Below are 25,348 nucleotides of genomic sequence, written 5' to 3'. Positions count from 1 at the left end.
AGACAACTAGTGACTGGTGCTTTTTTTTTAATGAAAGATCTTTAAAGAATGGTTACATTTAGGCCAAATGCACATACCAGAAAAGTAAAGGAGATTTCAATAAATGTTATCTACAAGTTGCGGATTTTTTCTGCACGGAAATAGACCTGCGATTAGGGATGTCACAATACCAGAATTTGGTCTTCGATACCGATACTTTGTGTAGTATTGCGATTTCGATACCAAAAGGATACTTTGCCAACAGTAATAAAAATAAATAAATAAACAAGTTCCTCTGTTTTCTGATGCGAGGTGTGATGAATTTTGAATGTGCCTCACATTAATAGTAATCATGTTTCTCAGTCATAATGGGTTAATGTGTGAGATACATGATGGGGTTAATTACTATTAATGTGAGGTACATGGAGGTTAAATTCATCACACCTCGTGCCCCACAATAAGTGAAAGAAAGTAGTTTTTATTTAATTTTTTTACAGCGTACACACCATAAATGACGCAAAAAAAATAGTTGTGAAGGTTATTACGGCCACGCCAATACCGAATGTGTGTATATTTTATGTATTGAGACTTATTTTAATGTTTATTGTAAAAAAAGGGGTGTGTCTATTTTTTTCAATTTAATATTACATTGTTTTTACTTAATTTTTAAACTTTAACGTACTGGCATATATCTATATGCTAGTACATTAGCCTGTGTACTGATAGTATACAGGCAGTTGTTTGGACATACCGAAGTATGCCCTGACAGGAAATATGGTAGGACAGCCCTGGAGTCCTTCAATGGACCCTGAACTGTCTGCCCATATATGGTATGGCCCTCCGTCACGTCACAGTGATTCCTATGATTCGATCCAAGGGGCATCCCCCCTTCTCATTTTCCCCTGAATGCTGCAGTCAGATGTGATCGCCGTTATTCCCCTGAATGCTGCGGAGATGAGAGGTTTCTCTGATCTCCGCCGTTATAGAGCGGGGCTGCGGTTGTGTAATACAGCCATTGCCCCGCTCATGACAACAAGTGCGCGCGCGGTCAGCATGAGGTGATGCGGCCGGCACTGCACTAATAATAGTGCACAGGCACTGAAGACAGAACATGGGGGTGTTTTGCAGTGCGCCCACCATGTTCTGTCTTCCGTGCCGCCGCTCATAAGTGCAGGCCTGGCCGCATCGCATCATCCTGACCGTGCACTTGTCAGGACTCAGGAGCGGGGCAATGACTGTATTACACGGCCGCAGCCCCGCTCTCATACATTCATGTGTTACTATACTTAGCTGTGCGGCTAAGTATATATGAAATAACGGTATCGAACCGTTTGGGGATGCAGAGTATTAAAACCGTATCGAAGTTTCGAGGCATTGTGCATCCCCACCTGCGATACGTATTTTATAATCTGCAGCATGTCAATTTATCTTGCGTTTTCGTTTGAGAATTGTATCTGACTAGTTTAAAAAAAATCTTCAGAAAAAAACCGCACCTATTTTTGCATCAAAATATAAAAACCACACTTAACGCATCAAAAAACGTTTTACCTTTGGTTTTGATGCAGATTTTCACCAAATTCCGCAACGTGTGTGTGTAGGCTGGGTTCACACGTAACATAAATACTGTGGCTTTCATTGTGGAAAATCTGCAGCGTTTTACAGTAGCATCAAAGTGAATGACATTTGAACAAATCTCATCCACATGCCACATAAAAATAGCAGCTGAAAAAGAACAAAAAAAAAACCTTCCATAAATTGACCTGCAGTAAGGTTTTTTTTTTTTTTAATCTGCAGTCCATTTATGCTGTGGAATCGCTGTTTTTCTGTTGCGGGATTTCCCCATTGTATTCAATATGGGGGCAAGATGTTGCAATTTTGGCGGCGAAAAAGCTGCGATTCCGCCGCAAACGCGCAAAAATTGCTACTAAAAAGTCCACCTGTGGTAAATTCATTTGATTGGACATGATTTGGAAAGACACACCCTGTCTAGATAAGGTCTCACAGCTGACAATGTATATCAGAGCAAAAACCAAGCCATGAGGAGGAAAGTACTGCCTGTAGAGCTCAGAGACAGGATTGTGTGGAGGCACAGATCTGGAGAAGGGTACAACAATTTCTGCTGCACTGAAAGTTCCCAAATGCACAGTGGTCCCCATAATTCTTAAATGGAAGAAGTTTGGAACAACCAGGACTCTTTCTACAGCTGGCCACCCCACCAAACTAATCGAGGTCGAAGGGCCTTGGTTAGAGAGGTTACCAAGAACAGAATGGTCACTCTGACTGAGCTCTAAAGATCGTGTGTGCAGATGGGAGGAATTTCTAGAAGGTCAACCATCACTGCAGCACCCCACCAATCTGAGCTTTATAGCAGAGTGGCCAGAAAGAAATCTCTCCTTAGTAAAATACACATGAAAGCCCATCTGGAGTTTGCAAAAAAGCACCGAAAGGACTCTCAGACTGTAAGGCTGGGTTCACACGACCATGTTACGTCCGTAATGGACGGAACGTATTTCGGCCGGAAGTCCCGGACCGAACACAGTGCAGGGAGCCGGGCTCCTAGCATCATAGTTATGTACGATGCTAGGAGTCCCTGCCTCGCTGCCGGACAACTGTCCCGTACTGAAAACATGATTACAATGGCTGTCCACCAACTGTCCCCATCCAACCTGGTGTGAAAACCTTGTGGCATCATACCCAAGAAGACTGGAGGCTGTTATAACTGCCAAAGTAAAGGGTCTGAATACTTATGTCAATGCAATATTTTAGTTTTTCCTTTTCAATATATTAGCAAAGGTTAGAGGAAAATGCAAGGAATGGATCCAGTGCCAAGACAGGTATTGTAGTTAAAAAGGAAAAACTCCGTTCCCAATTTTATTCCAGAAATGTATTAAAACGAAAAAGTATAATTCAGGTACACGATGTGGTACGTGCGTGTGGGCTGTGCCTACACGTTTCGGACGGCTACTGCGTCCTTATTCATGGCTTGTTTGAGACGAGTAACTGATGAGGCTGGGGTTTATATCCGGTCAAACACGTGAACTAAATTGCGGTTCACAGAGTTTATTATTCTGGAACGCTCATGAACTTGCACTTTGAGCAGCGATCTGCGGAAGATGTTCAACTGTCTCCATTTTGACACTGCTATATCCTCACGTGCACGCCTTTTTGCCCAATAAGCAGCATTAAGCAAGATAAATAACAAAGTTGCTTTATTCCAGTGTACTAGAGTGGACGTGTATTATGAACGACACTCTCTGAAAAGAAAAAAAATCTTATATAAATCTATTTTTGCCTAAATATATATGGTTGGCTTGGAACACTGCTTTTAATAATTTTTGTCTGGTGAAAGATTTTTTGATCATAAGTATACGTCTGAAACTTGACACGAGGCAAAACACACTCGGGCCGAAATGGCCGCAAGGGTATTTGGCAATACGTATAATCCAGGAGAAAGTAACAGCCCATGAAGCAAAGATCTGGTGGGACTTAACAACCCTCAGGAATTACATCACCAAACAGATGCTTCCCAGAGGTTTACGCATCAGAAAGATCCCGACTTTTAATTATTCTGATGAATTTAATGCAGAATGGAATCAAACCCTGACTGAATGCTCTCTGAAACTAATGGGACTTATAACCAAGCAAGAGGAGCAAAAATTACTAGAGTTGGAAACCGACATTTTCAAAATAAAAAACAAATTAAACACTTTTTCCAGCTCACCTAATTTTGCATCGCTTGAATCACGCACTGCCCAATATATAGATAAACTGGATCAATCGATTGCCGAAGTATAAAGAAGCAAATTCCAACGTGATTTGCGTGATTATGGCAACAAGGAAGTATATAATTGGAATTAACTGGACAGAAGCCGCAATAACCTCAAACTTTTCTTAAAAAATCGCAGATACCAGAAAAAACAAAGAGGAAGTCTAAATAGTCCGTTTCAGTTCGTCTGAACCAGACTCGATGGATGGCGGAACTGAAGGATCTGATGGCGAAGGTTTGAGAATCCGACAACATTATAATTCTAGATCAGAAAGCACTAACTACGTGTCAAAAAACAGGGCAGGAGAGACGGCAAGAAACACAAACCATATGGATCAAGATCAAGGCCGCCGTCTCCGAATACGCAAGAACTAACATCCAATTTGAAAGTCATCAACCTCTCATCCTTCACCCTCACTCCAGTACAATTAGAAGTATTATCCCTTGGTCTTAATTTTGTCCCCCGTCGCAATTTTGACCTTTTTTAATACTTTACTTGATGTAGACAAATTCATGCAAAATCGAACTGTTAAAAAGCACTTTTTCATTTCCCATTTAATTGATAATATTTCTGATAATCAAGAGGAGGAATATCCCAATACGGATAACATTTTAGATAATCCTAAAGAGGATCGTCCAAATATTAATAATGGGGACTATAATACTTTATCATTCCAAGAACAGAGAACTGTCATATGTCTGGAGAGTTTAAACACGGAAATCCCAAATCCATCAATTAACATTTCCAGCTATTTTTCAACTACCAATCCAATATTCTACCCCATTGCTTCAAGAACTGAATCAATGGATCGGTTCCAAACAGCCATAGAGAGAGAATTACAACATCTGTCCGACAACTTAGAATGGCACAAGAACGATTGGAATCTCTCTACCCGACTAAAAACAGCAGCAAAGTCCCTTAAAGATAATAAGGACATAATCATTAAAATGTCCGACAAAGGGGGCATTATTACAGTAATGAATAAAGATGAATATAAAACACAAATAAATAAGTTAGTCCGACCAAGATACTTATAAAAGTCTAGAATACAATCCCACAAGAAAATGTCAGGTTATAATAAAGAAATTAATTAATGAGGGATTAAGAGGAGGTCCACTTACACAAAAACAAGCAGACTACATCAATGTAGAATATCCTATAACACCTATTATGCACGCTCTTCCCAAAACTCACAAAAACATCAATCCCCCACCCATGTGACCTATTGTGTCAGGAATTGGGTCTCTCTTGGAAATATTATCTGAATGGCTCGATTCCCTGTTGCAGCCCACTCCTGGTTTTCTAAGGGACACACGAGATGTACTACGCTCTTTTCATAACAAAATATGGCTTAAAAATTACACATGGTTAACTTGTGATGTTATATCCTTGTACACAAGCATCTCACACGAAGTAGCATATAGAGCCCTGGAACATCACCTGTCCATACATAGTACTTACAGTCAGGAACTACAGACATACATGTTAGACGTCCTTATGTTTTTAATGCTACATAACTACTTCCAGTTCGATGGTAAATTTTACCTACAGTTAGGCTGGATTCACACGAGCATGTTTGGTCCGTAAAGGACGGAACGTATTTCGGCCGCAAGTCCTGGAACGAACACACTGCAGGGAGCCGGGCTCCTAGCATCATAGTTCTGTACGATGCTAGGAGTCCCTGCCTCTCCATGGAACTACTGTCCCGTACTGAAAACATGATTAGAGTACGGGACAGTTGTCCCGCAGCGAGGCAGGGACTCCTAGCGTCGTACGTAACTATGATGCTAGGAGCCTGGCTCCCTGCAGTGTGTTCGGTCCGGGACTTGCGGCCGAAATACGTTCCGTCCTTTACGGACCGAACATGCTCGGGTGAATCCAGCCTTAAAGAGGCTCTGTCACCAGATTATAAGTGCCCTATCTCCTACATAATGTGATCGGCGCTGTAATGTAGATAACAAGAGTGGTTTTTATTTTGAAAAACGATCATTTTTTAGCAAGTTATGAGTGATTTTAGATTCATGCTAATTAGTTTCTGAATAGACAACTGGACGTGTTTTTTACTTTTTACCAACTGGGCGTTGTACAGAGGAGTGTATGAGGCTGACCAATCAGTGACCAATCAGTGTCATACACTTCTCATTGTTCCAGCCCAGCTTCTTTCACTGCACAATCATACTGTAACAATGGGCTGGAACAATGAGAAGTGTATGACACTGATTAGTCACTGATTGGTCAGCGTCATACACTTCTCTGTACAACGCCCAGTTGGTAAAAAGTAAAAACACGCCCAGTTGTCTATTAAGAAACGAATTTGCATAAATCTAAAATTGCTCATAACTTGCTCAAAAATGATTGTTTTTCAAAATAAAAAAACACTTATCTACATTACAGCGCCGATCAGATTATGTAGGAGATAGGGCACTTATAATCTGGTGACAGAGCCTCTTTAAGGGGCGTCTCAATGGGAGCCAAATTTTCTCCCTCCTTGGTCAACCTAGTGATGGCTTAGTGGGAGGAAATATTCCTTTTTTCAATAAACTATCCCTTTGGGAATAATTTACACTGGTATGGCAGATACATAGATGACCTCCTGTTTATATGGGAAGGCAATGTATCTGTCATACCGGAATTCATAGAGTATCTCAACTCTAATACATATAATCTTAAATTCACCCATTCTTGGGATAAACATAACATAGTATTCTTGGACTTAGAACTAAAAGGAGAAGAAGGGGAACAAATAAACACAAACTTTTCGTAAACCAGTAATAGGTAACACAATTCCACATGCAAAAAGTAATCATCCAAGGCAGACTATCCCATCTATCCCAGTAGGTGAGATGCATAGAGCAAAACGTAATTGTAGTTCACATACACACTATGAACTAGAACAAAAACAAATATGTGATAGACTACACAAAAGAGGGTACCCACTGCACCGCATATAAGGAAAACCAATATAAAATCCTTATGTTTTGGTACCACACCCCTGCCTTTCTGCATAGCTTCAATCCGGGTATTCCGTCGGAATGCTGGCGTTGTAGAGGTCAGAGAGGTGATCTGTTCCATATTTTCTGGAGCTGTTCACGGGTACAACAGTATTGGTTGGAAGTTAAGAACTTGGCATTGGCGGTGTTGCAGCAGGATATTCCCTTAGATCCTCTTCATTACCTCCTAAATGTTCCCCCTAGGTCTTTGGGGAAATCACCAGCTCGACTCTTTCGACACTTTCTCACAGCCGCTAAGACGTTGATAGCGTGGAAATGGAGACAGACAACCCCTCCCTCCCACATCGACCTAGTAACTAGAATTAGGGAAATACGTACAATGGAGCATATGACGGCCTCTATTGACAATGAACTGGACAGGTTCAAAGTGGTGTGGGACCCGTGGGACAAGTATTGGATACAGGGAACTCAAGATTAGGTGGTAGGTGGAGCTCCGACTATCCCCCCCCCCCCCCCCTCACCCCCTTAAACCCCTGTGTTTTTTCCCAGATGTTTTGTCTGTCTATTGAAAGTTACTGTCTTACTATGTGAATTGCATGGCCCTTCATGCTGCTCTAAGTTATATGTATATTTTTGAAAAATTTTCAATAAAAACACAGTTGAAACCAAAAGAGGGTACCCAGATTGGACCTTGAAAAGGGCTGACACCATCACTTCAAAGAAAACAAGGGATGCCTTATTATTTAAAACTAATTTTTATGTCCAAAACCTGATTAAAACTAAACCAACCTTAGTTCTTCAACACAGTAACCAATTCATTGAAATAAAAATAAGTATTACCAAATACTTACCAATACTGATGGAGGATGATATTTTGGGGGACATCCTGAAGGATGGATGCAGAGTTGTTGCACGAAAAGCTCCTTCTCTTGGTAGTTCTCTCTCTCTCTCCTTTTTTCTCTTCCAACGAGACAAAAACAACTTGGTTGGAACACTAAGGCTTTTTCAAGTGTGGATCCAACCCTTGCAAAATCTGTTCCTATGTAACCCCCAAAAAAGTATTTTCTGACTCCAATGATACTAATACATTTCCAATAAAAAACAACATTAATTGTGATAGTGAATCAGTGATTTACATCATTGAATGCGTGAAATGCAAATTAAAATATATAGGATGTACTGGTCGTGAATTCAAAACCAGAATACTGGAACACCTGGGGTACATCAGAAACCAAAACATAACCAATATCTCCAATGTCGCAAAACATTTCATAAATCATCATAACAGGTTAATAAGTACATTCAAAGGCTATGCGATAGAAAAAATTTACACCCCCAAACGAGGGGGTAATCTCAAACCTAAAATATTAAGAGAAGCATATTGGATATACAGACTCAAAACAAGAGTACCTATGGGTCTTAATTTAAAAAAGAGCTAATGTTCCATTATTAGATATGAATCAACATTTGTCCTCAAACTAACCCCTCCCCCCCCCTTTTTTTTTTTTTTTTTTTTTCTTCTCAAAAAATCTAATAAATATTCAGAGTAAAATTTAATCATCATATGAATAAATGTACCAGAAACTCCCTTTTGAACAGGTTTTTGATACGACTACTAAACCAATGGAAATAGAGAGAGAAAAAAGAACTAGCAGATTCACTGTTACATACTTGGTACATCGAAATATATCCCAGTGTGTTGTGAAATATATACAAAGTATATCAGACTGTTAAAATATTTTCTACACAGAATCGAATCTTTTTACCTTTTGTTATTACATTATCATGCATATATGTTTATATGCATGTTTTTAGCTGTTTGTTTTTTTTTTTTACAAAAAATTAATACGAGATTTTTCAAGGCTGATAGGGTTTACATCCGGTCACATAATAATTATGGTATAGTATCGAACACATTTCTATTTAAACATAAATAAAAACAAACAAAAATATTGACACATTATACTTGCGTACTTCTATCCAGCCACGCAAGTTGGACATCTTCCGCACATCGCTGCTCAAAGTGCAAGTTCATGAGCGTTCCAGAATAATAAACTCTGTGAACCGCAATTTAGTTCACGTGTTTAACCGGATATAAACCCCAGCCTCATCAGTTACTCGTCTCAAACAAGCCATGATTAAGGATGCAGTAGCCGTCCGAAACGCGTAGGCACAGCCCACACGCACGTACCACATCGTGTACCTGGATTATACTTTTTCGTTTTAATACATTTCTGGAATAAAATTGGGAACGGAGTTTCCTTTTTAACTACAATACCTGTCTTGGCGCTGGATCCATTCCTTGCATTTTCCTCTGTCTTCACGCCGTGTGCCGACACGGGGATCCGGGCGCAACTGTGTATTGTGTGTATGTGTATAATAAAAAATACACTCCGCAACTTTGAAATTGCAAAACCAAGAAGGGCAAGCCATAAGGTTATGCAAACCGACGAACTAGCAGGTGTCGCTAAGATTTCAAATGATCAAATTGTGCGGGATGATTGTCCGAAGCCTCCTGTTCGTTGACGTGCCAGTTATCGCCACTTGTTGCAAACTGAGAGGGACCGTATCCTTGAATTCAGAGACCTTGGTTTATCAGTCCGGCAGATCGCTATGCACCTAGGCTTAGGTGTCTGGACTCTCCAACGTTGCGTGTACCGCAGGTTGGGAGAACCGTGAATGACCGCAAGAGGTCCGTGGGGGAAAACCTGCACGGGCGGATAGTCTAATTTAAAAAATTGCGCGCAGTGATCCATTCTGTACTGCAAGTGAAATTGGACATCACATCCCATGCCTAGGGTGGTAACTATTGTCAACGCAAACCATCAGAAGGCGTTTGCATGACATTGTGCTAGGAGCTAGACGCCCAGCCACAGGTGGAACACATTGACCACACGACCCCGACCTAAATGTATTACCATGGCCTGCAGTGTCTTCGGACGTCTCCCATCGAGAACATCTGGGACATCATTGGTCAACTAGGGAGCTGTATGCAGAATACAGAGCAGCTATATCCAAAAAAGTAACACAAAAAAAATCATAAATCTAATTATAAAGTTACACTGATTGACCTGTTCAATTTCTTTAAAAAATGCCTTTTATAGTGTACATAGCTTTTATGACATACCCTACTTCAAGTACTGTGAATATATCACTCCTGACTGGCCTTGTAAACGCAGCTTTCATGAGATCTGTATGAACATGTTTGCACAGCGGTAATAATAAACTTGTTCTTTTATCTTACTTGGATATTTATATGTTGCTTGAAGATTAACCAGACAAAGTTTATAGAGTACCACAGAGTGCTTGTAGGGTGTTCTGGTGTTTGGACTAGGTATACTCTACACTTGACATATATCATTATTACTTTGCTTTCCTTCCAGACAGCAGTGAGTGTCTTGCTGGGGACTGCAGCATAATAGCTGGCGGCAATTTATCAGGCTGGCATCCGGACTCTGCAGCTGTTTTGTGGAGAAGAATCTTGGGAATACTTGGAGATGTGAACAATATCCAGTCCACCAAAATCCATGCCAAGGTGTTTGGCTACCTCTATGAGTTGTGGTACAAGCTGGCTAAGGTATAAATCCTATGCACTCCGTCAACGTGCAACCATTTGTTTTGATTCAGATTTCCTATGTGATTGTCCTAATGTTTTTAATGAGCAATTTAATGTTAAATACTATGGATGAGAACACACGACGCGGCTGAAACCATGCCCACATGCGGTGGTGAACACTCGCACAAGCTTTCCAGTAAAACCACAGTTTTACCGACTTAATCGGGCAGCAATTCTTCATCCATGCGGGCAGAGTTTTGCCCACCTGTGGCTGCTTCGTTGTGTTCCTCACCCTAAAGCAGACATTCGGAACAATTGTTTAACGGAATTCTTAATGGGTTGACACAATGTTACTTATCAGCAAGATATTTTGCTTAACCCACAGTCGATAATCAGTGTGAATGTCCGATCAGCTGTGATTGAATATTATTTAATATTTGCAGTATTTTTAGATCTAAAAAAATAACTTGGGTGGGACCTTTCAAAACCAAACCTTGCTTCACTTGTTCTCAATATGAAGGGCTACCCAGTGCTCTGTAGCCTATATGAAACCCTTTGTCATTGCTTGTAGATTTCATCTGTGTGTGTGTGTGTATATGTGTGTGTGTGTGTGTGTGTGTGTGTGTGTATATATATATATATATATATATATATATATATATATATATATATATATATATATATATATATATACCACTCAAATCGGTCTATTATGCTAGCTATTATAAATCCGTCTATATGGAATTCCCCTTTATTTGGTGAATAATGTGCAAACAAGGGGAGAGATCTACTCTAAGCTAAATTCTCAAAAAATTTAGTCCGTCCCGTGCACCAAATTTGTTCTTTATTTTAGTTACTTTCCCCATTGATGGCAGGATTCTGCTAGGTACTCTAGAAAGTAAATTATTTGAGAATCCGTTGACAAAAATGTATTGTTTAATATTTCATAATTCATTTCAAAAATAGAAATTCCCTCAAATATTGTCCAAATCAACATCATTCGCATTAGTAGCTGAAACTTACTGATCATAACCTTAGACTGTAAGGAATATAAAATTCTTCTCCATAGTTCTGCAAATGTGTAAATAGACTCCAGGACCATTGACATACTAGGGAGCTGTAAACTGCAGTATTCATTCAGCCTGTTGGTAATGCTCATAGCAGCAGGAATGTGCTGATCCGACATAGTTAGGTCCAGAATTATTTGGTCAGTGACACAAGTTTTGGCATTTTAGCTGTTTACCAAAACATATTGAATACACAGTTACATAATCAATATGGGCTTTAAGTGCAGACTTTCCGCTTTAATTTGAGGGTATTCACATCCTAATTTGAGGAAGGGTTTAGAAATTACAGCTCTTTATGTAGCTGCCTCTTTTTTACAAGGGTACAAAGGTAATTGGACAATTATCTCAAAAGCTATTTAATGGGCTGCATTGGCTATTCCCTCATTAATCCATAATCAATTAAGCAGGTAAAAGGACTAGAGTTGATTCCAGGTGTGGCATTTGGAAGCTGTTGCTGTGAACCCACATGACGTCAAAAGAGCTCTCAATGCAAGAGAAACAGACCATCGTTAGGCTGAAAAAAGTGAAGAAATCCATCAGAAGGATAGCGCAAATGTTAGGAGTGGCCAAATCAACGGTTTGGTACATTCTTGAAAAAAACGCACTGGTGATCTTGTGAACTCCAAAAGGTCTGGACGTCCACGGAAGACGACAGTGGTGGGTGATTGCAGAATCCTTTTCATGGTAAAGAAATATCCCTTCACAACAGCTACCCAAGTGAAGAACACTCTCCTGGAAGTTGGTGTATCAGTATCTAAGTCTACCATAAGGAGGCCGGGCAAAGGAGGAAACCCTTAGTTTGGTGATGTCCATGGGTTCCAGACTTCAGGCAGTCATTGCCGGCAAAGGATTCTCTACAAAGTATTAAAAAAACAACATTTTGTTTATGGTAACGTTAATTTGTCCAATTACTTTTGAGCCCCTGAAATGAGGAGGCTGTGTAGAAAAATGGTTGCATTTCCTAAACGTTTCACAGGATATTTTTGTTCAACCCCTTGAATTAAACCTGAAAGTCTACACTTCAATTGCATCTGTCGTTTCATTTCAAATCCAATGTGGTGGCAGCAGAGCCCAAACCATGAAGATTGTGTCACTGTCCAAATAATTCTGAACCTAACTGTAAGTGCTGTCCTCTAATACCGATAATGCAGCAAGGGATATGCCTATTTTTGTACAGGTAATGTCATTATGGGGTTAAGCAAGTAAATCTTCATGTAAAGTAATGTAGTGGAATCGCTAGTGGCTGACTCATTATTAGTGTAATGAGAAAAGCTATGGAAGTTTGTAGGGCTGTGTTTAAACACTCCATTCAGCTTATGTTCCAGGAAAGCTCCCGGCACATATGTCGAAAGTTTTCATAGGGCCCTATTGACCCGACATATGCTTGAAGAGTGTCCTTTTAGCATACGTTGGGGCGATATGGATCCGCAAACTTTTTTTTTTTTTATGTATGGAGTAGCATAGTAGATTACACTATTCAATACAAAGGTTTCTAGTAGGTGACATATGCCACTGTATGTCTATACATTTTCATACGTCACAGCCTTTTGAGATAAATACCCCCAGCGTACACCTCCAACGGCAGCCTATGACTAAGGCCTCATGCACACGGCCATGCCTGTAATCACGGTCTGCGATTACGGGCACGGCCGGCTGCTGGCGGCCGCGGACAGCCACCCGCATTTTTGGCACGTCCTCCCAAACAAAGTATGGGAGCACGGTCTGTAAAAGGCAATAGATAGGACATGTCCTTTCTTTTGCGGAGGCTTTCTACGGCCCGGACACGGGCCTAAGGTCCCTTACACACGACCCTTTTTTTCATCCGTAATTACAGACCCATTCGTTTCTATGGGAGCTTTCGTAGTTACGGACCGCTACGAATGTGCACCTGTAGCCATCTGTAATTACGGAAGAGTTGCTTGATGATGCCAGGTTTGCAGATGCTGCATATCATTTTGTGGTTTTCTTCTTTTTGCGAATCCGTAAATGCGGACCGTATGTACGGACATCAGGCTGTATGTGCGTTTGTTTTGCGGATGGCAATACATGACATCTGATCCGTATTTAGAGACAGTATTTACAGATGGATGAAATTTACGGACATGTTCATGTGGTCTCAGGCCCCGTGCACACAAACGTGCTTTTGCGGCCGCAAATCCCCCGAAAATCCATGGGAGAATTGCGGCCCCATTCATTTCTATGGGCTCATGCACACGACCGTGGTTTCCACGGTTCGTACATGGCCCAGGAGCCCGGACCGCAGAAAGAACGGACATGTTCTGGCTCATAGAAAATAATGGACGATTTGCAGGCGGCTCGTGGGTTACACTCTGCCAGCTGACCCGAAAATCACGGACGTGCACGTGCCTACGGTTCTGTGCATGAGGCCTTAGGCCCCATGCAGACAGCTGTGCCCGTAATCACGGCCCACGATTGCGGGCACGGCCGGCTGCTGACAGTCTCTTGCATTTTTGGGCTATGCTCCCATATAAAGTATGGAAGCACGGCCCATAAAACACGAAAAAATGGACATGCTCCATAACTCCTGGCACAGTTATACGGCAGGGACACCCATCCGTAGTGATACGGAAAGGTGTCTGCAGCCAATAGAACTGAATGGGTCCGTAATTGCAGACCGTATTACGGTCCGCAATTACGGAGAATTTTTACGGTCGTGTGCATGGGGCCTTATTGTGAACAGAGCCTTACTCAGAAAAGTTTCCAATGTGATCCTCAAGAAATGAACTTTAGGGACCCCCTCATTGTATGTTATGCCTATGAAGATGTGCATGTAAAGACATGCAGGACGTCCATACAGCTGCAACAACCAGGGTCTTTGCTTGCGGGCCACACTGGGAAGGTAGTGGGTACAAAGGATAATAACCGTTTTTGCTCCTTCTTATAGAAGCACAAGTCACCTGATAGTATCTCACCCAACTTCTCTGATTGCTGTTTAGTTTTTAGGTACTTTCTATGAAAATGAAAGGCCCTTTATTCTTAATTAAAGACAAAATTACTATAAACTTTGTCATTTAGCTTATTTGTCCAGAACATAGACACTGAATTGTTTAATTCATTGTTGCCTGTAAGCTACAATATGATGTTTGAACAGTAGGTGGCAGCAATGTATAACATCCTGGAGCATAAAATGAAAATCTTTTTTATTTTTATTTTTTTTATTCCAGATCAGAGACAATCTTTCTATCAGTCTGGACAATCAGTCTTCCCCTCCACCCCCCATTTTGATCCCACCACTTAGAATGTTTGCCTCATGGCTGTTTAAGGTAAGTTGTGTGTGTTGTGTTTTAGGATGTTTTTGCATTCTGTTATTTGTATAACCTGATCAATAATGTAAGACGATTAGACGATGCCTTTCTTATTGGACATGTCTTTGGCAAATGACGTATCCTGTGACTAAGTGTTATATATATTACCTGTTACTACATGTGATTTAAGTAGAAAAAGGGTATTTTTTCACCAAACCATTTTATCCAGGAACCTTTTATGTAAATTTAAAAAATATTTATTTTTTATTTCCAAACAGGCAACTACACTGCCAAGCGAGTACAAGGAGGGCAAACTGCAGGCATACAAGCTGATATGTGGCATGATGACCAGGCGCCAAGATGTCCTACCAAACTCTGATGTTTTAGTTCATTTTTACCTTGTCCTGCATAATGGCCTCCATCATGAAGATCAAGTAAGTGTTATATGCGTCACCTCATGTTATGTACCTTTGCTCATTGCCAGTATCCCATTTATTTATTCACAATATACTTGCTCAGATATTTTATTATGATCTGAATTATAAACCAATGGAAAATCGTTATGATTGCTGGTTAAAGAAGATCTGTCAGTTCTCCTGACATGTCTGTTTTATTCCCTATTTATTCCCCATAAAATAACTCTTGAGCATCTTTTCCGAGAACTCTGAGTTGTGCAGTCACTATTACTCTTCCTGGAAACGTATGAATAAATTGACAACTGGGCTTTACTATTCCACCTTGTCAATGGAGCGCGTCCATTCACAGTCTGATAATGTCCAATCAGTGCTGACCGTGTCTGACACTGGTTTAGTAAATACCAGGAGGCATAACAGAGGAACGGCACATTGCATATTTCAAAGAAAATTTCTCCAGCATTGTTTTTTAATCGAGAAATTTATTTACTACAACAGCCATGTCAGGGGAACCATTGGGTGCTTTTTTTAGTCCATATCTTTAAGTATTCGGTTTGGCCATAATTCTTGGGCGGTTGTTAAAGTTTGTCAATTTTGATGCCTGTTCAAGAACTTTTTTGACACTCACTCATCTCCACTGGCAATAAATACTTTTTTTCTGACCATAGATATGACTAGGCGATTTGACTATTTATTATATATGATTCTTCAGCCAGGTAATACATGTTATCATGCCTTCAAGATCTGTTCTATTAGTACACGAAGATCACTCTGAAGATCATAAAGGGTTAACATGACCTCTATAGTAAAGAGGTTGAAGGCATGTTTTCTTACCAGAACATAATAAACCTTTCACAGCTTCCAATCTAGTGACTGAAGTAGCACAGTGTCAAACTTCTTGTCTCTCCGTCATCCAGCAAGAATAATACATGAAGGAGTCCTTTATTCTTAATGTAGGTCAAGATAACCTGTTCTTGTGAAAATGGGATCTCTCGTGTTTGGAGTCCAAGGGACAACAAGATGTCTCGGCTTCCATACGTAATGGTGCTTTCTGCTAAACATTGTCTCCAGTCAAGTACTATGCTTTAATAGGCTTTGCTGCCCTTCTAGGGAGCATTGGTTGTTACCGTTGGTGTTCACAGAGGGAAAAGCTAGTCTTTCCCAGTAGAAAGGGGGTTAATGGGAATTTAAAAAAAAGTAAAGCAAAAGTTTTAGATCCCTTTAAACTAGAATGATGCTCTCGAGCAACCTCTGGGTGGTCTAACCAGGGTGATATTATGTATGAATAAAAATACTTATTTATAGTGAATCCGTCAAATATACAAATTGAATGTAAATCTCCTCCACCTTTGATATGTATGTTACATATATTACAAATCTGGCAACTTTTTTTATCTACATATTTTTATTATTTTAGTTTTTTTTTATCGTTTTCATCTATTTTCCAGCTGGCTTTAACAAATATATTATTTAATAAGCACACTGATAGAGTATTACGTTCCGTATATTAACAATTTTTACTGCCTGAAGATAGAACGATTAAAAATTAATTTATTAAATTGTTTCATTAAAATGAGCCATCTTAGCCCTAGATACAATGTGAACAGGCTCAGATAAGGTGGTCAGTAATGAGGAGAGGTGTGCTGATGTGATAGTATAGTTGCACACACCAAGCACCTCCTCACCCCTAACGATATATTCTACTGGCACACTTCACTGACTGACAGACAATCCAACGCGTTTCAGTGCCACATATATAAGTGACACATCATCAGGGATTATCAATTCTTTTCGATATAGTGTGTTATTTCACTGTTATTTCAGCCGGCTAGCACAATTGTGTGCTTGTTATACCTCCCGGCGCGTGTACGACACTAATGCACTGGCCGCACACGCGCCGGCGAAGTTCCGGTCTATTTGACAGGCCTAGGCCCACCCACTGTGCTGACGTGGCTTGGGCCTGGCACCAACCCGCAGTAACCACGTCAAAAAAATGACGTTGCAGGCTGAGTGCCGAGCCTCCTTTCTGGCCACCAATCAGCTTAGTTAAGGACGCAAAGCGTCTGATGTTACCATGGAGATCAAGAAGCGGACGAAATCTCCCATTAACAAATATATATAAAAATTCTGTCGCTGCTTAGAAATGTCAATAGTGAGAGACTAGACATGGACTGCACATCCACAATATATACTTTGATCTATACACAAAAAAAGGGGCAAAGAAGCAGCACTCCAAAAATATAAACTATTCACCACCACATCTCAGGGCAACGTTTCACTCTCACAATGAGAGCATTTTCAAGTATACTTTGATCTATAGCTGCTTGGCAAAATGTATAAACATGAACGTGAGGTTCTTTGTTAACATTTTGATCAAATTGTATATAAGCCCACTTGCCACTTCACGGCAACCTCTTTAAAGTGGGTCCTTACTCTACCAGTTGCAGCACCACATGGTGGCCACTGCCACAACAGCACCGCTCCTGCAGGGGAGCAACCCAGAGGCTGAAAAGCACCCATGCTATCAGGCCACACCAAGCCTCCTTGGCTATGGGCCACATCCTCCCATAAGTTCAATATTACAGCAACAGATACCACAACATGTGAACAGTTTGAATAAGCTCACCTTACCATGCGTGCCCAGTGGCCAACTGAGAGCACAAGCAAGAGCAGAAACACTTATGAGTTCTTAACCTAATCAAAATCCCCTGGGCTAAATGTGTGGAGTGCTGGTGCCAAGTAAAACAAAAAAAATGAGGGGTATAGACCAGAGGTCTCAAACTCGGCCGGGTAAGTGGGCCGCATATAGAAAAAATGGGAAGTTGACGGGCCGCATTACTTTCAAATTTGATACAATACAAAATTATTGTTAATCAATTAGTTATTTGAACTACTATAACACTATTACTATAATAATAGCACTAGGTTTAAAATTTGAGATTTCTCCACGTGCTTATTTCAACAATTGGCACACATGTCAAGATTGGGCAGCCCCTTTTTAGATGCTGCCGCAGTGCCCTCTGTGGATGCTGCCGCAGTGCCCTCTGTGAATGCTGCCGCAGTGCCCTCTGTGGATGCTGCCGCAGTGCCCTCTGTGGATGCTGCCGCAGTGCCCTCTGTGGAGGCTGCCGCAGTGCCCTCTGTGGAGGCTGCCGCAGTGCCCTCTGTGGAGGCTGCCACAGTGCCCTCTGTAGAGGCTGCCACAGTGATGTCAGGGGCTTGCCCAGAGCTGGAGTCCCGGAGCAGAGCCGCTTCTGGCACTCTGCCTGGGATTCCAGCTCTGCTCCTGACATCACTGTCCATATATGGACAGAGATGTCAGGGGCAACCCCAGAGCTGGAGTCCCAGGCAGAGCGCTAGTAGGCTCTTCCTGGGACTCCAGCTGTGCTCCTGACATCACTGGGACTCCTGCTCTGGGGAAGCCCCTGACATCCTTGTCGATGCATGGACAGTGATGTCAGAGGCTTCCCTAGAGTCCCGGAGCAGAGCCGATAATAGCGCTCTGCTCGGGACTCCACTCTGGGGAAGACCCTGACACACTGTCCATATATGGGCAGCGATGTCAGGGAATTCCGCAGCGTCCCGGAGCAGAGCCTGTACTAGTGCTCTGCCCGGGACTCCGGCTCTGGGGAAGCCCCAGACATTGCTGTTCATATGTGGACAGCGATATCAGGGAATTCCACAGAGTCCAGGAGCAGAGCCGACACCAGCGCTCTGCTCCGCTCTGGGCAAGACCCTAACACACTGTCCATATATGGGCAGCGATGTCAGGGAATTCCAGAGTCGTTGAGCAGAGCCGATACTAGCGGCTCTGTGTCCCGCGGGCCACAGATGACAGCCCCAGGGGCCGCATGCGGCCCGCGGGCCGCGTGCTTGAGACCCCTGGTATAGACTATATGGTAATATTACTAGTGAGAAACTAGACATGGACTTCACATCCACAATATGTACTTTGATCTAGAACTGTTACATCTACTTAGAAATGGTCAGCAATGTGCTGTCGAGGGAGCAGTTATGTCAGCCTAGAATTGAATGATCAAGTAGGATAAAACTGCACGTAGATTTTACTTATATCCTGTAATAGTTGCTCCTGGAAACCATTTTGATTTCACCGATCAAAAATAAGAGCAGTCATTGATTGGTTGCAATGGGCAACTTCTCCACTAGGTTTGCACTAGTTTTGATACATCTCTACCCGTGTGCCTCATCTATTAAAGCTGGCCTTGTTGCCCATAGCGTCTTATCAGCGCTCAGCATTCAATCAATTAACCTTCAAAAATGAAAGCTGCACTGTGATTGGTTTCCATCGTCCTAAAGACCAGCTTTTCTCTTAGACCGTTTTGATAAATGAGACCCAAGATAAGTAGACTTGTTTCTTGACTGATAGTATTTAGTGTAATATTAATGGCCTCCGTTAGAGGAGCAGGACAACGAAAATACCAGAAATGCCGGTTCCATTGCATAACGGACACTTTTGATGCGTGACAGAATCCATTGACTTAAACGGGTTCTGTTGGGTTTCCCTCACGGTGTCAGTGGTTTCTCTTTAAAAAATAGCGTAGCATTCTGTGCTATTGTTTCCTGTATTATGGGCTTCATCTGTGATGGAGGCTCCAACGCAGATGTGAACAGGCCCTAAGTTAGAAGGTATTGTGGGTTTGATTGAACCTGGGGGAATTATCTGAATTACCTGACCTTGTGAGGTCAAAAGGGTTTTTTCCCCCAGTTGCCCAGGAATGCCTGTTAAATCAAATAGCGAGATCTGAGAAAAGATGAAGTTTCTAAATATAACTGTTTATTAATCTTAGTTGTCTTTATTTGCTTGGCAATAATATTCGGAAGAACCTTATGTTCTTTCCATGCGTATGAGACCGATAATATATGAATACATAATAGATATATGGATAAAGAATAGGCGAATACTAGTTAGATATGGATACAGCACTGCTTTAATATTTGAGGGTTTGGGAAGCATGAGCCTGTGCCTGTTCTGATTGGGATGTAGCATATTGTAGATCGATCCAGACTATTTCTTCCGGAGAGGACTCACAAGCACTTGGCCATATCCAAAAATAAAAGCACACAAAATTACAAGAAAAGTATAAGGTTCAATTACTGTGTAATTTTCAGAGCTTGAGGGTCCAACTTACTAATCGCTGAAAGGGTTAACAAACGAAGGATTTGTTTCAGCAGGATTCTTGCGATCAGTCACTCTCCATTATATGTAAAATGATAAATGCACAGGCCTACAATTTCAGCGTCTGCTGCCAGTCAGCTGCTATAATGATCACTTTTAATGTGGAAACCAATATGCTGAATGTTTTAAGAGCAGGGGAAATGTAATAATGGTCATGTCCTGATTTGTTAAATAGCGCGCTCTGTAAATGGCTGTATGAATGGCCGGTATGTATGCGCTGAAATAAGTACGGCTAAGAAGACAGATTTTTGGTAAAGAGGTGGAAAAAGTAGGCAATACTCCAGATATTTCCTTTTAGTAATAGAGATGGTCCCTATACCCTTTTAGCAAATCTGAGAGTTGCATGATGTACATCTCTCAAATCTAGAGGACAACCTTTTCCGTGGGAGGATAATAATTTAAAAAAAAAGTAGCCTGTAATGCTTCAGTGAAGTTAACATTTACATTACAGCCCCCCACAGACAAACTTTGAGTTCATCTGCGGTTACCTTTTTTTCGGGGGAACCCAAATATGAGCCAGGGTTGTACAAACCAGACAACACTTTTAATGTTCATTGAAGAGAATCTCAGCCGAAGGGTTCATGCCCACAGCTGTATACAGATCTGTGTTGTATGGGTCTGTAATATGGTTCCCACAGACTGCTCTGGGCCCATACTCTTCACCTCCTGTATGGCTCCTATTTTAAATAGGGTCAAACAGATTTATATATATATGGATTTCGTGACAAAAAAGAGGCACGCAGCATCATCGCTTCTACAGGAGAATATAGAAAATAGGTGCCTATAGCCCTGTAATATGGAACAATTGGGACCGTGTGCTGCTGTACGGGCTTCATGCATGCAGCTTTGCTTTATTGCATGGACTCATACGCATTACACTGATGAACCGATGTAAATGGGTTGTTCAAATTGGACACCCCCTTTAACGATCAATAATGATCACTGGTGTGCCGGTGGTAGCAAAATCATTGGAATTTTGACCTGTTCTTTAATATATAAATATTTTTTCTTCTATAAGGAAAAAAAACAAACAAAAAAAAAACATACAAAGCTAGAAAACCCAGGTGATAGAAGCCTGAAAAACAGAAAATGTAGCTTATGACGCCAGGTCACGTTGCGATGCCACATGAGGGCGCTGTTGGCTATGATTTTTCTACACCACTTTAGGATGTAATCCGTTTTGTATCAACGAGAGCAACCACAATGTCTTGTTCAGGGTTAGATTGTATAAATGCGAATATAAAAAACATAAAAACAACTATTAGATTCCATTGAAAAAGAATGCAGATATACAGATCTATATGACTCTGACATTCACTGTAATGAAATACATTTCTCTCCTGACTTCTAATTGGTATTTGCTATAATATACAATTCCTTTCCTAGTACTGAAAGTGTTCTAGATGACATTGGCATGAATCACAAGCGTTCCTCAGGTCTTTGGAACAAGTGTCCTGACCTTTTTTTAATATAAATCTTTATGAGATGTTCTCAAATCTCCATTATGCTTTTATAATCACTATTAGAATTCAAGCTTGCCGAATAAATGACATTTTCGATGAAAGAACCCAGGCATGCTATTTACGGTTTATGCTGACCAGAAACCATTTTCGTCCATTGATAGATGTGTTGAAATTGAGTTTTCTAAAAAGTTCAGACTGTCATTGAAAGTACAGGACAACTGACAAATAGAGAGACCACCGAAGACTTGTGTTCACACCGTCTCTGGGCTTTAGAGAATCTTTAAGATGCAGCTAGTGAGTGAACGTGTGTTAATTGGACGACCTCCCAATGTATTAATCGTGGCTGGAAATTAGCTTGCCATGTATGAACGACCGTCCATTTGTGAGACATCTTGGCCATTCAGTAGAGCAGTCAGTAGTCCCCCCAACGCTCTTGCCAACAGTCCTGACATCTTTGAAACAGAGAGAACCTCTTTTTTAAAGTTGGCAGACAGTTTACATTTTCTGGCCCCCAATTTGCACTTATTTGCCCATTCGCTCATTAGGTTGCGGTACTGGTGACCTAAACTAATGGTCGGCTGATGACAGGTTCCCTTTAAAGTATAAAGGAGTTGTATTCCGACTGTTCATATAATCTAGCACCCTGTACCACCTAGTCGGAGGCAAAACGCACGTCGGGCTCTGTAGTGGTGTGGCTCTTACGTATTGAGAGAAGGGCTGGTCCTGGTGGGTAATATACCTATGTCTTCTTTGCTGTTGGTATTTTTTCACCCATTAAGCTTTAGCTGAATGCTTCTTAAATATCAGTTCAGCTTGGTAATGGTTTGTTTATGCGGCTGACGTTCTTAATACAGTTTGCATTAGGGGTATATAAGATTATATCTGTGTATTGACAGCAGCCACCTGTTATCTATGTTTTTAAAGGGACACCTGTATATGAGTATTTTAATAGTGCGGGGTACTATGCAATGTTTATTACACTGGTAAATAGAGAATATATGTGGGTCTGGTACAATTGACCTTTTATTAATTGAATGTTGGGAGTACTTGAGAAATTGTAAAAATCTGCCTATGTATCTGTTTTATCCTACATGTATGTTAAAGGGATTGCCCACTACCAGACAACTGATGACCTATCCAGCAGGTAGGTCATAATTATATTGTCGGTGCGGACCCAACACTGGTAAGCCGCTATGATGGCCTGTGGGCGCTGGATGTTATTGCCCATTATGCGACATACGGAGCCAGAAGCACTTGGCTCCGTACATAGCATAGCGGGCATGCTGCAAAACTGCAGCCCTGATCTTATTCATATAAATAGGAGCAGTACTTCTGCTCGGCCGCTATTCCATGGCCTAAGCCAACTGCATCCAGCATGTACATCTGGTGCTTGGAGGCAGCTAGTTCGGCTTAACGGTGCGGGTTCGGGTGTCAGACCCCCACAAATCATGTACTGATGACCTATAAGCTGGATAGGTGATCAGTTGTCTGGTAGTGGACAACCATTTAAGGTCTACTCGCTTCCAATGAGATTAAAAGAACATGGACAAGCATCAAAATTATGGTCAATGTGTGACACTAGTAGCGTAACTACCGCTGTAGCAGCCATAGCGGCTTGCTAGGCTACAGGCCACATACGGCCAGCAGCCGATCAGGCGCAAGGACAGGATCCCTGCGCAGGCCAGCGTGATGACATCACTGGATCACGCCAGCCTATGCAAGGAACCCGTCGGCGTTGATGCTTTGGAGCATTTCCGTTCGATGCGGGAACAGGGCCTAAGTGAGTATAACGTTATTTGTTTTGGGGCGCTGTCTACAGGGGGTTTGTATGGCACTGTCTACAGGGAGGATGTGGGGGCACTATCTACAAGTGGCTGTGACACTGTCTACAGGGGGGCTGTATAGTACTGTATACATGAGGGATGCATGGCAGAATCTTCAGTGGGGCTATATGACTATCTACAGGGGGGCACTTTCTACTTGGGGGGCTGTGTGTGGCACCCAGAGGAGGGGGGCGCCCAGTCGAATATTTTCAATGTGGCCCAATCTGCCCTAGTTATGCCCCTGTGTGACAATCTTAAACCCCGCTCTCATTATTCACATTTATCATTTAATATGTTAGGAAGGTCAACAATGCATCCAGATTCCTCTATTGCCTTCCGACGGTGATGCCATAACAATGGCCAATATGTTTGCCTGTGTTACTGGGCATAGTGTTCAGGACAACTGCTCCGGAGTATGAAGCCATCCGTCTCATGAAAGCCAATGATATTGTTCTGGCTGCAATTCCCCATTGTATCCATACATGAGTTATTTAAACCTTTTATTTTTTTTGTGTGTCCGCTATTCAGGAAATTGGGAACTGGTATAGAGGAAGAAAGCCTGATTGGCAGAATTGCCACTGGATGAGGTTCTTCTGTATTAAAAGGGGGTTTTCAGTTTTTTGTTTTTTTTAAAACCTAACCAGGGTTTCAAAATGAAGAAAAACAGATTGCATCTTTAAGTTTTATTTTATGCATTATGTGAATACTCGTATTTAATTTTATGGTAACTGTTCTTATTCAGTACAAAGATAACATTAGTACAGGGGTTGCAGAGCTCAGCTTGTCAGATGCAGCAGGGCTGAATTTGTGATTTGGCACAACTCAGTGGGGGACATTAATTATTAATTGGTGCACTGCACAAACAGTGCGCCAGTTTTTCCCCAGGGCAGCGTGCGCCAGATTCATTAACTCTGTTGGTCTGTCATAGAGAGTAAACATTGCCAGGTCCAAAGTTTTCTAGTTTCTAGTTCGAAATGTTTTGTAAATTCGTATGCGTTTAAAAAAAAAAAAAAAAAAAAAAAAAAAAGTGGTGCACCCGGCTTCATAAAAATGCTGTTCGGCTTGAAAACTGGTGCAAATACTTTTGCGAAATCTGCTCTAATGTTTTATCTGGTTTGGCATAGGACTGCAGCTATTACCATTGTCCTAGTTTAATGACAAATTATCTGTTTATTAATAATTTTACATAAAATTTTTTTGAATGTCTTTTTGTTTTTATTTATATAGCAAGGATACAATTGTTTTTTATCTTAAAATTGGAGAATCAGTGGCAGCCTCCTAGAGAGAGAGCGGTTATTGTAAAATCCTTAAAGAATCTACTTTGTAAAACCTTGAAAGAGGACACTGGAAGAATTTCCTATGAGCAGATGGCGATGGTCCCAGTCAATAGCTATTAGGTTTTCGCCTGCATGTCATGAGTATGCTTCAATATGCTCGAGATGTAAGGTGATAGGAAACACTTTCCTAATTTAAATAGTAGTCTTTGTAGCGAAGAGCTTAGCGGGGGCAGGTTTACTGTTATTGGGTCATTAGGAGCAGATGCTGCAGAATATCATTTCATGCGTTTTCCCAAGTTTCTTTACAGTTCTTTTTTTTAATAATACATTTCAATTGAAGCATGAAGAAACAGGATGAATTTTAAAATAAAGCAATGTTTTATTTTTTTTTTCAAACATAATTTAAAGTTGTCAGATCGCTTCAATATAAGGTCCAAAAATGATCAATCGGAGATAGATGGCTTCATTGTGTGATTTGCATTTAGAGACAATTGTACAACATGACGGTCCTGTCCTGATGGCTTATTCCTTAGTTACTCTATATAATCCTAGGTGTGAGCTAGTTGAAATATAAGGGCATTTTATGTAT

The 25,348-nt window shown here is 41.2% G+C and overlaps 1 protein-coding gene across 4 annotated transcripts in view; it reads left to right on the top strand.

Moving 5' to 3' along the window:
* The window catches only part of RALGAPA2 (Ral GTPase activating protein catalytic subunit alpha 2), a 283,670-nt gene that overhangs the window by 82,657 nt on the left and 175,665 nt on the right, over positions 1-25,348 (top strand). For all 4 annotated transcript variants that reach the window (XM_075862975.1, XM_075862976.1, XM_075862974.1 and 1 more), the window contains 3 exons: positions 10,081-10,274; positions 14,506-14,604; positions 14,865-15,020. In XM_075862975.1, coding sequence (XP_075719090.1) covers positions 10,081-10,274; positions 14,506-14,604; positions 14,865-15,020 — 449 coding nt within the window. The remainder of the gene's footprint in view (positions 1-10,080; positions 10,275-14,505; positions 14,605-14,864; positions 15,021-25,348) is intronic.

Source organism: Rhinoderma darwinii, chromosome 4, assembly GCF_050947455.1.
Source record: "Rhinoderma darwinii isolate aRhiDar2 chromosome 4, aRhiDar2.hap1, whole genome shotgun sequence".
Taxonomy (NCBI): Eukaryota; Metazoa; Chordata; class Amphibia; order Anura; family Rhinodermatidae; genus Rhinoderma; species Rhinoderma darwinii.
The sequence above is the reverse complement of the archived record's forward strand: the minus strand, read 5'-3'. Positions and strand labels throughout refer to the sequence as shown.